We start from the raw sequence: 15663 nt of genomic DNA, 5'->3' as shown, positions 1-15663 counted from the left end.
AATCCGAAACAGGCTCCAGGCTCTGAGCTGTCAGCACAGAGCCCGACGCGGGGCTTGAACTCACGGACTGCGAGATCATGACCTGAGCCGAAGTCGGCCGCTTAACCGACTAAGCCACCCAGGCGCCCCACTTACGATATACATCTTACCAGAATCCACTTCAGATTTATACTAACCTAATTCCAGTGAGATAGAGAAACCTTACTCCTATGTAGTTCTATTCTCTCTTCTCTTTTATGCTATTATTACGTCTACATGTTACAAACCCAACAATATACTATTATGTAATGTTATGTCTATTAAAACAGAAAAGAGAAAGCATACATTCATAGTTTGTTACATTTATCATCTTTACCATTTCTGATTTTCTTCATTTGTTGCTACAGATCTGAGTTACCACTTGGAGTCACTTCCTTACTTCCTTACTTTGATCTCACCCACCTCCTTTGGGCTCTTATTGTCAGATATATTTCCACATGTTACAACCCTAATAATACAATTACATATTATCTTATACAACTACTTTTTAAGTCAGCTGCAAAAAGAATATGCTTTTATACTGTCTTTTATAATTATGCAATTACATTTACTCTTTGATTTTTCATATGGATATGAATTTATATCTGGGTTTACTTGCTTTCAGTCTGAATAACTTACTACTTTAGTATTTATTGTGAAGTAGATCTACTAGCAATAAATTGTGTTTCCTTCCTTCTTTCCTTCCTTCCTTCTCTTTCTTTTTCTTTTTTAAAGTAGGGGCGCCTGGGTGGCGCAGTCCGTTAAGCGTCCGACTTCAGCCAGGTCACGATCTCACGGTCCGTGAGTTCGAGCCCCGCGTCAGGCTCTGGGCTGATGGCTCGGAGCCTGGAGCCTGTTTCCGATTCTGTGTCTCCCTCTCTCTCTGCCCCTCTCCCGTTCATGCTCTGTCTCTCTCTGTCCCAAAAATAAATAAACGTTGAAAAAAAATTTTTTTAAATAAAAAAATAAATAAATAAAATAAAGTAGGCTTCATGCCCAGTGCGGAGCCCAACATGGGTCTTGAACTCACAACTCTGAGATCAAGACCTGAACTGAGATCAAGAGTCATATACTTAACTGACTAAGCCACCCAGGTGCCCCTTTATTTTCATTTCTGGAAGATAGTTTTGCTGAATAGAAGCTTCTTGGATGGCAGTATATTTTCCCCAGCACTTATGAATAGGTCATCTCAGTATCTTCTTGTTGTGATGTAGTGTTCTCCATTGTTTCTGATGAGAAGTCTGCTGCTAATCTTATAGGGGTTCCCTTGTATGTAAGGAGTCATATTTCTCTTGCTGCTTTCAAGATTTTCTCCTTATCCTTGGCTTTCAGCTTTTTACTTGTGTCTAGGTGTGGAACATTTTGAATTTGTCCTATTGGGAGTTGAGCTTCTTGGATATACAGATTAAAGGTTTTCAATCAATTTGAAAAGTTTTCAGTTATTCAAATATTTTTCTGCTTTCTACCATTCTGGTATTCCCATTACATATGTTTGCGTGCTTAAAAGTACTCCCATTTCTTTGAAGTGCTGTTCACTTTTCTTCATTCTACTTTCTCTCTGTTGGGCATAAATTGCTCAGCAGTCTGATCCAATGAAATCGGGTAAGGGTAGTCTTTAAGGCAAGTCTGTGAAGTCTGTTCTGACCCCAGAGGGGCTCCTCTTAGCTACCTCTTTCCCTGGTTCTTTCTGCTGAACTAGCTGGCTTACAGTTTAGCTAGCTGCCCTTAATCAAGAAGTGCTATTATTTTCTGAAGGGTTTTTAGGCCTGAACTTCTCTACATTATTTCAAATTAAAGTCCTTTCCTTTGGAGAGTACTTTGGAGCTCTCTTTTTTATGGACTACCTTTCTCCCTAGGAAAAGTCTCAGTTACTTACTTTTGGTGGTGAGTGGGACAGTAGCCTCTGGTTTTCTTGGCTTGTATCTTTCAGCATAGAGCCTCTGCTCTACAAATGAGCTGGGGTGAAGATGACTAGGGCCCCAATATTCTAACCTGCTGTGATTGGAGTAAAGCTTCTGACTTACGGGTGGGCTGTATGGAAGGGAGCCTGCAACTCTCAGCTGTGTCTACCAGAAACGTAGCCTCTTTTTTTAAGATTTTATTTTTAAGTAATCTCTACACCTAATGTGGGACTTGAACCTACACCCCTCATGCAGAGCAAGAACTGCATGCTCTACCAATTGAGCCAGCCAGTGTCCCAGAAATTTAGCCTCTTCAATTTGGAGTTAGAGGGGATGAAAAATGCTGGCAGTGTGCTCCTCCCAGTGAGACTTGGTAACCCCTGACTGGGATCTTAGGGGTAGAGGAAGCCTCATCTTCTTGGCACACCTATCCTGAGTGGAGCTTTTGTTAAGCGGAGCTGGGGGTGGAAGGGAGGGAATGGACTGTGACTTAAACAACATAGACTCTTGCTGTTCTTACTGAGTTTCAGTAGATTTTCTTTAATAAATACTCATTTGAGGTATGTCCATCGGACAATTTCCAGATACTTTAAATGATTCCTTTTCCCCAGTTTTGCTTGTTTTGCTGGGGAGTGGGTTCATGTAGCTCCTCATATTTCCACTGTGAAAGCAGAACTCTACCTAGTGTCTTATACTAAAGCTATTTATCTAGGATAGAAATTCCTACTGAGTGAGACACTAAAAGACCTCAGCAAACTTTCTATGGATAAGCTAGATCTGAATAAACTTGAGAGCCACAGTTTTCACATGGGCTTGTCTTTGAGCTTCTCAATCCAATTCAGCCTAATTCCTTACAAATTTTTTATGATTAAAAACCTGATGAGGTACAGTGGTTACCCTCAAATCCCTTGATCTGTTCTTATCCTACCCCTGGGGTTGGTTTATACTGATAATTACTATTCTTGTCTTGCTCAAGTCCCCCTGTATTACCCATTTCACATTTTGTCTTTCTCTCATTGCCAACATATTTTAGCCCCATGGTAGGATTTCTTGTGGTCATCGTATATAAAATTGTTATAAAACTGACCCATGAGCTTTCTGAAAAGGGAAGACTTTAACCATCCTTCTTGATTTTGAAGTCATTTGATCTTCACTTTACAGAGTTTATCTGAAGACACATTTTCACAGTTGGCAAAGAGAACCAATAGACAATTGAATTTTCTAATGCAGTTGAAACGTGTATTAAAATATGAGAAAAGAACATTCCTCCTCTATACACAATTTTAAAGTCAGAATGTAAAAAATACAGTAGGATATACCTACTGGTTCCTGCTGGTGTTTGGAAGAAATATGAAATCTCTATTTTTGATAAACATGGAAACCAAACCTAAAGATTCTAGCTTTGCTGCAGTTATAGGAACACCTCTGTAGGCACAAACTCAGTTGCCTACATCCATTCTTCTAAACACACAGCCTTTGAACACTCACCCAGGATAGAAGGTGCCAAGTCATTGCAAAACTATACCAGCACCTCCCCCAAGGAATGCCTCAGAACGTCTCAGAACTCAGACTATTACTTTATAGCTAATTCAAACAAATTTCTTCTGGTTTCTATATCCAAGTAATCAGAAGCCACACGTCAGAAGAAAGGGAGAGTCACTAATGCTAAAAGCATTGCCAGGAAAATAAACAACCGAAAGCTTTAACAAGTAGATAAACAATTCAAACTGCACACTAGTGTGGGGAAACTGCCTGAGAAACCTCAGCAGGCCCCGAGGGCACCAGTGTACCCAGCAGGATACGACAACTGAGGTTCAGGAAAATGATGACTCTGGGTCAACAAAGGGGAAAAACTTATCTTCAATAAACTCTATTTAAAGAAAGAAGAAAATGTGAATTTTAGAAAACTGTCCATCCAAAGTGATGCTCAAGAGGTGTTACTCCTCAACTATATCGGAAAATTAGCTATAGAAAATGTATTTCTTGAGTGACCCAAATGGCTAAAGTTTTATTGTACTTAGAATTTTAGTTCTTAAACATCTGACCCAGTTATTTAACATGTTCCTATTACATGAAAATGCCTTTAAACACTCACTGAACCCTGGATTAGTAAAAGGATAGATTGTGTCCATACTAGTGTAGGCTAAGAGAAATCATAACCCCCTCATGGGATAGTATCTCACAACTGTCCTGAGTTAGCAATAAAATACCCAAAGCAGAAGGAGAGATCACTTGGGTAAATGTGAGTTTTCACATTTTGAAATTTTTGAGGAGGAAAGAAAAAGTACCCACACAAATTTGATCATTAATATTTTTAAAAGCCTCTGATATTATAACTAAAATTTAACACTATTCTCCTTATAAAGTCACTGCTGCCAAACACTTCCACTCATATTTTTAAAGACAATTTTATGCCTACTAGTTACCTAAGGAACCACATGGCAGAGGCTTGCCGCACACTTTTCCACATGAAGGGACAGGATCCATGCATGTTTTCCGACCACTACTTCCAAGTTCTAGCAATTGGCTGAGAGGAGTTTGGCCACAAGGGCAACAGCGCACCAGCTGGGGGAGCCGTGGGCATGGCTGGCAGGGCTGAGGGTGGCACACTTGAGAACACGTATGGTTCCCACATTTCAAGTCCCTGTTAGGAAAAACAACAGACTATTACATAATTGTTGCATAAAATACAGCTTTATTCTAACTGAGAAAAACATAAAACCTTACTTGCCACATATCTTTAAACAGCCAAAGTCACCAAATCCATCAGACTTTCCTACATCTGTTCCACATAACACGTCTCGGGAAGTGTTGCCACAGTAGCATACTTGAGGACACAATTTAAAAAACAAAGGTTAGTAACCTGCATGGGTTCTTAAAATTTTCCAAACAATCTAGAAGAAAGCACAAAATGCTACTCATTAATGTTGATCAGACCTGATGCAGAAATAAATGTGGCATATATAGCAGCTCTAAGACCCACCTGAGAAGCTTTAGCACAGAAGTAAAAAAGGCCTTGTAAGACTGTTGATATCCCATGGTGCCTCTGCAGCGCATCCCCAAAGCAGCATTAAAGTGAAGCAATTCTCTAAATTTAGAGGCTACTATCCGGCCCATGAGGCCATAGCTGAGAGCCATTTACTGTGTGGCTCCCTGGGGTCCTCTGGAGATGTTACAGAAGATGGAAACTAAGCTGGTGATAGTCGTGGAGGAGTTGATGACTAAATCATTCCCATCTTCACTTCAAGCCAAGCAGCAGAGATTTAGTACTTTATATACTGGGGCTCACAGAGAATGCTTGGAAAAACTCTCTACTGCTAAAAAGGAATAAAAAAACTGGTACAATATAAAATCTTCAATAATTTGTATTCTATTGTTGAATTTGAAGTAATCATGTTTAAGAATTGATACTGAGTAAGAAGTTCAAACAACTCAACAGTTTTATTTGCTAGATAAAGAACCCAGCCTAACTTCTATAGATTTCCCAATGGGTTCAAGAAATAATGAATTCTAATATGCCTACATTGGTAAAAGTAGAGGGTGAACCCAATCACTATAAATTTGTGACAGAACATCAGACTTCAGGCCCTAACTTAATTGCTCCTTTAAATGACTTCCATGGTCAGGAGGTGCTCTTTACAGTTAATTCTGTGTGGTTTTAGAGATGTTTCTTATTAATCATCATTAACGTCTTGCAAAATTTAGATCCCTTTATTATTTAAGGCTAAGAACTTCGTACGTAAAAAAGAATATTTTAGTGATAGCCTCCGTCCTATGTCCATGGCTCTTTGTGGTGTTAGCAAAAAGCATATATTGGGACTTTATAAAAATTGTAAACATTTTGAAATAAAAAATATGTTTTTAGATGCATTAATTAAATATGTTAATTAAATATAGCCTACAAACAACAACAACAAAAGAAGTAATGAGTTTATTTCTTGAGGGCAGGAATAAATATGTTTAAGGAGTTATGCTTCTGATGTATTAAAATGTAACAAAGTCTGATAAGAATTAATTTTCATCAACTTATATAATTTTTCTAAGTGTCATTTTACATTTTCTTTTTTTCTTTTTTTTTTTTTAAGATATTTTATTTATTTTTGAGACAGAGACAGAGCATGAGCAGGGGAGGGGCAGAGAGAGAGGGAGACACAGAATCCGAAGCAGGCTCCAGGCTCTGAGCTGTCAGCACAGAGCCCGATGCGGGGCTCAAACTCACAGACTGTGAGATCATGACCTGAGCCGAAGTCGGCCACTCAACCAACTGAGCCACCCAGGCGCCCCTCATTTTACATTTTCAATTTACAATGAAAATTTATCTTGGGGAGCCTGGATGGCTCAGACGGTTAAGTGTCCGACTTCAGTTCAGGTCATGATCTCACAGTTCATGAGTTTGAGCCCCTTATCAGGCTCTGTGCTCACAGCTCAGAGGCTAGAGCCTGTTTTAGATTCTGTGTCTCCTTCTCTCTCTGCCCCTCCACTTCTCATGCTCTTTCTCTCTAAAAAATAAATAAACATTAAAAAAATTTTTTTAGGGGCGCCTGGGTGGTTCAGTTGGATGAAAGTCTGGGGCGCCTGGGTGGCGCAGTCGGTTAAGCGTCCGACTTCAGCCAGGTCACGATCTCGCGGTCCGGGAGTTCGAGCCCCGCGTCAGGCTCTGGGCTGATGGCTCAGAGCCTGGAGCCTGTTTCCGATTCTGTGTCTCCCTCTCTCTCTGCCCCTCCCCTGTTCACGCTCTGTCTCTCTCTGTCCCAAAAATAAATAAAAACGTTGAAAGTCTGACTTCGGCTCAGGTCATGATCTTGCGGTTTGTGAGTTCGAGCCCCGCGTCAGGCTTTGTGCTGACAGCTCAAAGCCTGGATCCTACTTCCAATCTGTGTATCCCCCCCCCACCCTCTCTCTGCCCCTCTCCTGCTCATACTCTCTCTGTCTCTCTCTAAATAATAAATAAACATTAAAAAAATTTTTTTAATAAATTTTTTTAGTAAAAAAATTTTTTTTAAAAGATAGTGAAAATTTATCTCATTAAAATCAATCTATGCAAATATGCCTGACCCTACATAATAAATGCAGACCAAAAGATTTCAATTTAGAAATCCTGCAGACCTAATGATGCTTTCCTTCTTTCTCAGTACAACTTAGATATCTATTTACACAGAAAAATCAACATTAGAATAAGTGTAACATTATAAAAACATCAAATAATAAAATCACGTATTTAGTAAAAATTAAAATAAATATTTCTAACTAAACATGAGACATAATGTTTGTAAAATAAAACACTGTATTGAACAGACCAAAAACTTTCAATGAGAAGAGGGAAAGCCTCAAATCAATGAAGACATAACCAAGACTCTTGATTTTTAAAATCTACTTTCCACCTTCTAGTAAGTACGTGTGCAGTTTCATCTCCGGTTCTAAAATTGATTCACTTATCCAATAAAAACTTATTGGATGAATTAATACAGACGTAGGAAACACAACCAACATTTATGAAATCAATGAATTCGTAAACAAACCCTAGTAACTGGGAATTTCTGCAAGCGGGCTTTTCTTTCCTAAGTTTCTGCTCAGACAGAACAGAGACTTTTTTTTTTTTTTTGGAGGTATGAGCAGACAGCTGTGAACAAAAGAATCAAGGGTCAGAAATAAACCCACACCTATATGGCCAATTCACTTATAAAAAAGGAGGCAAGAATATATAATGAGTAGAAGACAGTCTTTTTAGTAAATGGTGCTAGAAAAATCAAACAGTTACATGCAAAAGAATGACACTGGACCATTTTCTCATATCACACATAAAAATAACCTCAGACTGGATTAAAGACATAAATGAGAGACCTGAAACCATTAAACTCCTAAAAGGAAACACAGGCAGTAATCTCTTGGACACTGCCCTTAGCAACATATTTATGGATAGGTCTCCTCAGGAAAGGGAGATAAAAGCAAAAATAAACTACTGGGATTACATCAAATAAAAAGCTTTTGCAGGCACCTGGGTGACTCAGTAGGTTAAGCGTCTGACTTCTGCGCAGGTAATAATCTCACAGTCCATGAGTTCAAGCCCCACGTGAGGTTCTGTGCAGACAGCTCAGAGCCTGTAGCCTGCTTCAGATACTGTGTCTCCCTCTCTCTCTGCTCCTCCCCTGCTAGTGCTCTCTCTCTCTCTCTCTCTCTCAAAAATAAAATTAAAAAAAAACAAAAAAAACAAAAAAAAACCAACACAACCTTTTGCACAGCAAAGGAAACCATCAACGAAACAAAAAGGCAACCTAAGGAATAGGAGAAGATATATGCAAATGAGATGCCTAATGAGGAGTTAATATCCAAAATATATAAAGAATTTATACAATTTGGGGCGCCTGGGTGGCTCAGTCGGTTAAGCATCTGACTTCGGATCAGGTCATGATCTTGTGGTCCATGAGTGCAAGACCCATGTCAGGCTCTGTGCTGACAAGTCAGAGCCTGGGGCCTGCTTCAGATTCTGCATCTCCCTCTCTCTCTGCCCCTCCCCTGCTTGTGCTCAGTCTCTCTTGCTCTCAAAAATAAGTAAGCATTAAAAAAAATTTTTTTTAAAGAAATAACAAACATTGAGGAGGATGTAGAGAAAGAGGAACCCTTGTGCAATGCAGGTAGAAATAGGAATTGGTGCAACCACTGTGGAAAACAGTATGGAGGTTCCTCAAAAAATTAAAAACATAAATACCATGATCCAGCAATTCTACAACTAAGTATTTACCCAAAGAAAACAAAAACACTAATTCGAGAAGATACATGCACCTTATGCTTGTTGCAGCATTATTTGCAATAGCCAAGATATGGAAACAACCCAAGAATCCATCAATAGATGAATGGATAAAGATGTGGTGTATATATATATATATATATATACATACACAATGGCATATTACTTAGTCATAAAAAAGAATGAGACATTGCCATTTACAACTATATAGATGGACCTCTCTAGGGTATTATGCTAAGTGAAATAAGTCTAACAGAGAAGGACAAATACCATATGATTTCACTTATATGTGAATCTAAAGAACAAACGAATAAACAAACAAAGAAACCCCAAGACTCTTAAATACAGAGAACAAACTGACAGTTGCCACAGGGAGGTGAGTGAGGGATGGATGAAATAGATGAAGGGGATTAAGAGGTACAAACTGTCAGTTACAAGTCAAAGAGATGAAAAGTACAGCACAGAGAATACAGTCAATAATACTATAATAACATTATATGGTGACAGTGACTGCACTTATTGTGGAGAACACGGAGTCAAATGAGTATGTTGAAACTAATGAGTATGTGAAACTAATATGACACTGTATGTTAATTATAATTCAATTAAAACCACAAAAGAATCAAAGGTCAGAAAACTGTGACAATAAAAACAAAATGGAGGGGCGCCTGGGTGGCTCAGTCAGTTAGCATCCAACTTTGGCTCAGGTCATGATCTCACTGCTCGTGAGTTCGAGCCCCACATTGCGCTCTGTGCTAACAGCTTGGAGCCTGGAGCCTGCTTCAGATTCTGTCTCTGTCTCTCTGCACCTCCCCTGCTCGCTCTGTGTCTCTGTCTCTCTCTCTCTCAAATATAAAATAAAAACCAAAAAAATTAAAAACCAAAAAAGCCAAAATGGAGCCCCTGATCAATTAGGGAATAATCGGAGTACAATACTAAAAAGCCCCACTATGCTTAGGCACAAGAGACAGCAATATGAGCTGGTGACAAAAGACTTGGATGGAGTCACCGTTGGCTTAAGAATATGGAACCAGAGGAGTCTGGAAGGTCTCTACTGCCAGCTTTAGCCTATTCAGCATTTTTATCAACACATGAATGAACCCCCAGAAGGAATGTTTATTAAATCTCTAGATAAGGCTGAAAGGGATCCTAGGAGAATTACAAATAGAGAAGAGAAACAAACTGTACTCATGGCCATAACAGTCCCCTAGATATTTACTGTGGACAAACAAAAAGCCTTCCACTGTGTTTGAAAAATCAACTACACAGCAACACAAAGGCAGAGACAGGAATCCATACAAATTTGTACAAAAAAGATCTGGTTGAATAGGTGAGTAAAAGCACAATATGAATTAAGAACTATAAATGGTCCACATCAAAGGGACTCTCACACCACAATCTATATTGTTAAGACCAAACTGCCAGCATATACTTAACTCCTGCCTTATCTCAAAATGGATTTGAGGCAACACGTAAGAATATATGAAATATAACAAAAGAACATAAAATTAAAGATGTGAAAAGTGGAACAATGGTAGAGACATAGAAAAAAATCATAGCTTAAAAAGAAATACACTATAAAGACAAACATTAGGTCAGTCATACGAGGCTTCTAAGATAAAAAGATCAATAGTCTTTGAGGAAAAACAACCAGTCTTGGAACTAAAGCCAGACAGGAATTTCTCCCAGGAGGACCCATAAAGAGAAATTGAGTATTACATGGCACAGTTCCTTACATGAAATTCTTACAGTACACAACACAAAACATTTCATAGGGCTGTTACTTATTTTAGGTGCCAACACAGATCAACAGCATCACACCAAGGTAAAATTTAATAAAATAAAACTCTATAGGGCATCAATACACTGTAGCCTGGGATCCCTGCAGATCAGGGACTATTGTAAAAACAGAGGAATCACACCGTATGTGTTTCTTTGTGACTTGTTTCTTTCCCTTAGCGTAGTGTTTGGGAGGTTCATCTACTTCATAGCATGTACTACATTCTACATAGCATGTACTACATACATGATACTACATTCTTTTCATGGATGAGTAATAATCCAATGTATGGTCATACCACATTTGTTTATCCATTCCTCAAGTGACAGTCATTTGAATTGCTTCCACATTTTGACTACGATGACTAGTACTGCTATGCACATGCATTTACAAGTTTTTTTGTGGACATATATTTCCATCTCTTTTGCATATGTGCCCAGGAATGGAATTACTGGATCATATGATAAAATTCTACATTTAACCTTTTAAGAAAATGCCAGACTGTTTTCTAAAGTGGTTATACTATATTACTTATTGTGGTTTTAACTTACATTTCCTTAGTATTTAAAGGTGTTAAGCACCTTTTGTGTGTTTGTTGGCTATTTATAGGTTTTCTTTTACGAAGTATCTGTTCAAGTCTTTTGCTCATTGTTTAAGTTGTTCATCTTTTTTATAGGTACTTTTTTTTTAACGTTTATTTATTTTTGAGACAGAGAGGGACAAAGCATGAATAGGGGATGGGCAGAGAGAGAGAGGGAGACACAGAATCTGAAACAGGCTCCAGGCTCTGAGCTGTCAGCACAGAGCCCGATGCGGGGCTTGAATTCACGGACCGTGAGATCATGACCTGAGCCGAAGTCGGACGCTTAACCACTGAGCAACCCAGGCGCCCCATTGTTCATCTTTAATTACTTTGTAAGAGTACTTCAAAATTTCTGGATATAATATGCAATTGATTTATTCATTTTCTTAATGGTATCTTCTGATGAAGAGAAGCTTTTAATTTTGATAAAGTTCAATGTATCAATTTTTTTCTTTTATGGTTAGTATTTTTGTTGTTCTGTCCAAGAAATCTTTACCTAACCCCAAAGTCATGAAAATATTCTCTTATAGTTTATTCTGGAAGCTTTATGTTTCTGGGTTTTACATTTAAGTCTGTGATCCATGTAGAATTAATTTTGTGAAAAGAGTAAATTAGGGGTTGAGGTTTGTTTTTTCTTATGTATACATCCAGTTGTTCTAGCAACATCTGTAAAAAGACTTCTTTTCCCATTGAATTAACTTAACATTGTGGTTGAAAATCAACTAACTGTATATATGTGGGTCTGTTTCTAGACTTTAGTCTCTTCCATGCATCTAGTAGTCTACCTTTAACAGCAACAACTCAATGTCACGATTACTGGAACTTTAAATGTCTTGAAATCAGATAGTTTAATCTTTTCAAGTTCATTCTTTTCAAGATTTTTTTGGCCTTTCTAGATCCTTTACAGTTACTTTTTATTTATTTATTTTTTTAATTTCCCAAGTAGTTATTTTTAAACAGCATTTTAAAATCTACTGCTCAAATTCTACAGGACAATGACCTATAGTGGTATTGTGTAACTAAACTAATGAAAACCATCTAAGCATTAATTTATCTCCAATTCTTCCTACCCAAGGTACAATGCCAGAGGCCTTGTGACTATAGGTGTGAATCAATCCATGTCATCAACACAACTATAAATAAGGTTCTAGAAAAGTACACAAGTATTGCTAGTTGGTGTGCCCACCACTTACCCTGGTTCAATATGATCCGACAAGGCTGGCACTGACCCCCATGACATAGCTCAGCACAATGGTGCTGACCACAATTCAAAAGATTCTCACATGGATTGGAACAGTGGACTGAAACAGCCTGACCACAGCGAACTGTGTGCCTGGAAAGAAAACAGATGTAAAGGCAGAATTAGTCAACACTGGACAAGTTCCTGTTGGATAGCTAAACAACGAAGCACAAACTTCCTCCCCAAAACTATGAAACCTTTCTCTTGGCCCCATTTTCCCACTCTTCTGTTTCCCTCCTCCAGTCTTTATTTCCTCAATCACTCTCCTCTTCTCCACTCCTTCTTTTCTCCTGCTTTGTTTTCCTTATTTCCCACCCTGCCTTTCTCTCTCCCCTATATTCTGACCAGTGAAGTGAAGTTCCTCTCTGTGGATTTCTTCTGAGTTCCCACGAGGTAGGGGAACTCCCCCTCCCAGGCAGGAGGGGAAGAGCCTGGAGCTCCTACAATGTCTTACAGATAGAGGTAGGAAAGTTGCAGGGTGGGTGGGGTAGTTATAATGTACATACTCAGATTGGAAGTACAATGGTATTCTCCTGGAACCCAGTACTCTGGCATTTTATGCAGTTATAATACTTAAGGACATACTGTATGTGACTTTGATTTCAGATGGGAAAATCATTCTGGCTTTGTTCTAATGAGCACCTTAATTTTGCTGACTTATTGGCTAGAGAAGGATATGAGATCAGTGCTTTTAGACAACTGTCTTCAGGTCTCTTGCAGGGTAATGGTTTAGAGCTTGGAGTCTACTCTCCTGCAAGGAGTTTAAGTTATTTATTTTGAGAGAGAGAAAGAGAGTGAGTGAGAGAGGTGCAGAAAGAGGGAGAGAGAGAATCCCAAGCAGGCTCTGTGCTGACAGCACAGAGCTCGACACAGGGCTCAATCCCATGAACCATGAGATCATGACCTGAGCCAAACCAAGAATCGGACACTTAACCAACTGAGCCACCCTGGCGCCCCAACAAAAAGAGTTGTATTCTGTCCCCTACTTTGTTTTAAAAACTCACTGTTATATACACAAATAATCAGTTTCAGGGCTCAGCATCATGTCTAATAAAACTCCTAGAAGTGAACACTATTATTTCTATTTTATAAGAAAAATGAGGCTTAAGCAACTTGCCCATGTCAATAACCAATTAGTGGCAGAGCCTAGATCTGACCTGGTCTTTCTGACCCAGAGCTCTTGCATGTGACTCTCAGGCTGCATTACTATCCTTTTAAGTTCAGTAAATGCTAAACAAATGAGATTCACTGAAAATTGGCTCAATCCCATTTTGTCTTGTGGTTCAGAAATCATTTCAGGGTCTTACTGGGCCTCAGAGACCTTCCATAACTACCACTGATCCTTGCCCTGATGATGGAGAACTTGTTATTATAATGAAAAGAGGGTGGGCTCTGGGGTCACTTATTCTTTCATTCAACAATATTCACTGAAAACCTCCTAGATGTCAGATATTATGCTAGGTACAGGTAAATGGCCCCTGTGTCCTGAACCTTAACAAGCCTGGGTTCAATCCTGGTTCTTTCACCCACTAGAGAGGTTAAGAAAAAAGTCCTTGTCACCTTGGCATTTCACCTGAAATGGGCAATCTCACCATGCATATAACTTCTTAATCACTTATAAGACTGCAAAACAGGATTGGGCCAGCAGAACAAACTACTTTTTACAAAAAAGTACTATTTACGCTTATCACTTATTTATATGTACCTACTAATTCTTAATTTAGAAATTCACAGATAAATCATCAATGTAGAAACTGAAGTCTTTAGAGTACAGTTCTAACTTTACCTTGTCCGTCCACATTCACATGTTTTAGTCATAAAGGCAGGGCAGGGTGGGCAAGGTCCTGGATGGCAGAGACTAAAAGAGAAGGGCTTAGATGAATAAATCATACTCATGTATCCAAACCTGAACAAAGCTGCCCCTACTGGGTCTTATTGTGAATGTGGCAACAAATAAACCTACTACAAAATGTTTTAGCCTTTGTCTAAAGTTGATTAAACTATTTAAACAAAGATACCAACAATGTTTTCATATAGAAGGAACTGATGGCATTATCATCTTAGAATATTTAACCAGAAAAATAGAGCCCAAGTCAAAATACTGGTTTTATTTGGGTCTGACAAAGATGACATGTCCATAGATGGTCTTAGCCCACTTAGTGAGATGTGTAGGAATAAAAATAGCTTGCCACTCAGATGAATGGCAGAATGGGCGATGGAATCTCTTAGAAGATCAGAACCTGAGTGAAGCAATAAAGCATAAATCCAGTAGGTCCATGAGAAGTACAGACATTTATATCAGCTAGTATATAATCAGGTGATGGGCTAACAATGGGATCGGTGAAAAGAAGGCTGACATGAGGGAAGGCATGCTGGTAAGTAATGCAAAGAGAGAACAAAGGAAAAAGGGATTCATGGAAAGAACTGGAATTAGAGATATGCGATAGGTCAGAATTAGACTTCTGAACAGAATGCTTCTTCTAGGAGTGATGATATAGAGAAACCAAAAAAATTAGAAAATGGAATTTATATATTCAAATAGTTACTATTCTCTTCAAAAGAGATACCCTGGTAACTTACACACTAATTTAGAAATACAACCATTTAAAAAATATTTTGGGAACTTCTTTGGAAACGTTTGTGGGGGTCATTCTATGTGATGGCAAATCACAATCCTTTGGGAATTATAGGCCAATTACAACCAAGTTTAATAAATCAAGTCGGTAAAAGAATTTGGTATAAAAAACCAGGTGTGCCTATACAGTGGCCTGGCTGGATTTTTTAATATGACTCCTACACCCGCTCTGATAATTCTTAAATAAGTTTTAAACACTAAAAACAATCCAGGAACAAGTGCCTAATTTTCTAGGGTGACCCATTTCAACAGACAGAATCCACATGAGACTTAAGCTTAAGCATTTCTTTAAAGATGACTATTATCATTCAACAGTTATATTTCACATGATATGCTGCAACCCTGTCAGGTGAAATGATTTTCATGGCTGCACATTTAAATAACGTTAAACTGACAAGATACATTGCTGGTCAGGTGTGGATGACTCCAGGTTATTTCAAATATCCCTCAGACCTAGACTCAATCCCAGGTGTGTGTGTGTGTGTGTGTGTGTGTTAAAGTTCATTCATTTTTGAGAGAGACAGCAGGGGACGGATAGAGAGAGAGAGACGGAGACAGAGAATCCCCCAAGCAGGATCCACACAGCCAGTGCAGAGCCTGACTTGGGGCTCGATCCCACAAACCACGAGATCATGACCTAAGCCAAAATCAAGAGTCAAACACCTAACCAAATGAGCCACCCAGGTGCCCCTCAATCCCAGGTTTTTATAACCTTTAGTGCAGTGGTTCACAACACTGGCTCTTTATTAGAATCATAGAGA

General features: G+C 38.7%; 1 protein-coding gene across 2 annotated transcripts in view; it reads right to left on the bottom strand.

Moving 5' to 3' along the window:
• Positions 1-15663, bottom strand: part of NFX1 (nuclear transcription factor, X-box binding 1) — a 75013-nt gene that overhangs the window by 32813 nt on the left and 26537 nt on the right. For both annotated transcript variants that reach the window (XM_040481467.1, XM_040481466.1), the window contains exons 6-9: positions 14054-14125; positions 12221-12360; positions 4647-4746; positions 4346-4563 (exon numbers count right to left, since the gene is read on the bottom strand). In XM_040481467.1, the coding sequence (XP_040337401.1) occupies positions 4346-4563; positions 4647-4746; positions 12221-12360; positions 14054-14125 (530 nt within the window). The remainder of the gene's footprint in view (positions 1-4345; positions 4564-4646; positions 4747-12220; positions 12361-14053; positions 14126-15663) is intronic.

The sequence above is a fragment of the Herpailurus yagouaroundi genome, unplaced genomic scaffold, assembly GCF_014898765.1.
Source record: "Herpailurus yagouaroundi ecotype Mexico unplaced genomic scaffold, PumYag 160, whole genome shotgun sequence".
Lineage (NCBI taxonomy): Eukaryota > Metazoa > Chordata > Mammalia > Carnivora > Felidae > Herpailurus > Herpailurus yagouaroundi.
This window is presented reverse-complemented; position numbering and strand designations above follow the sequence as displayed.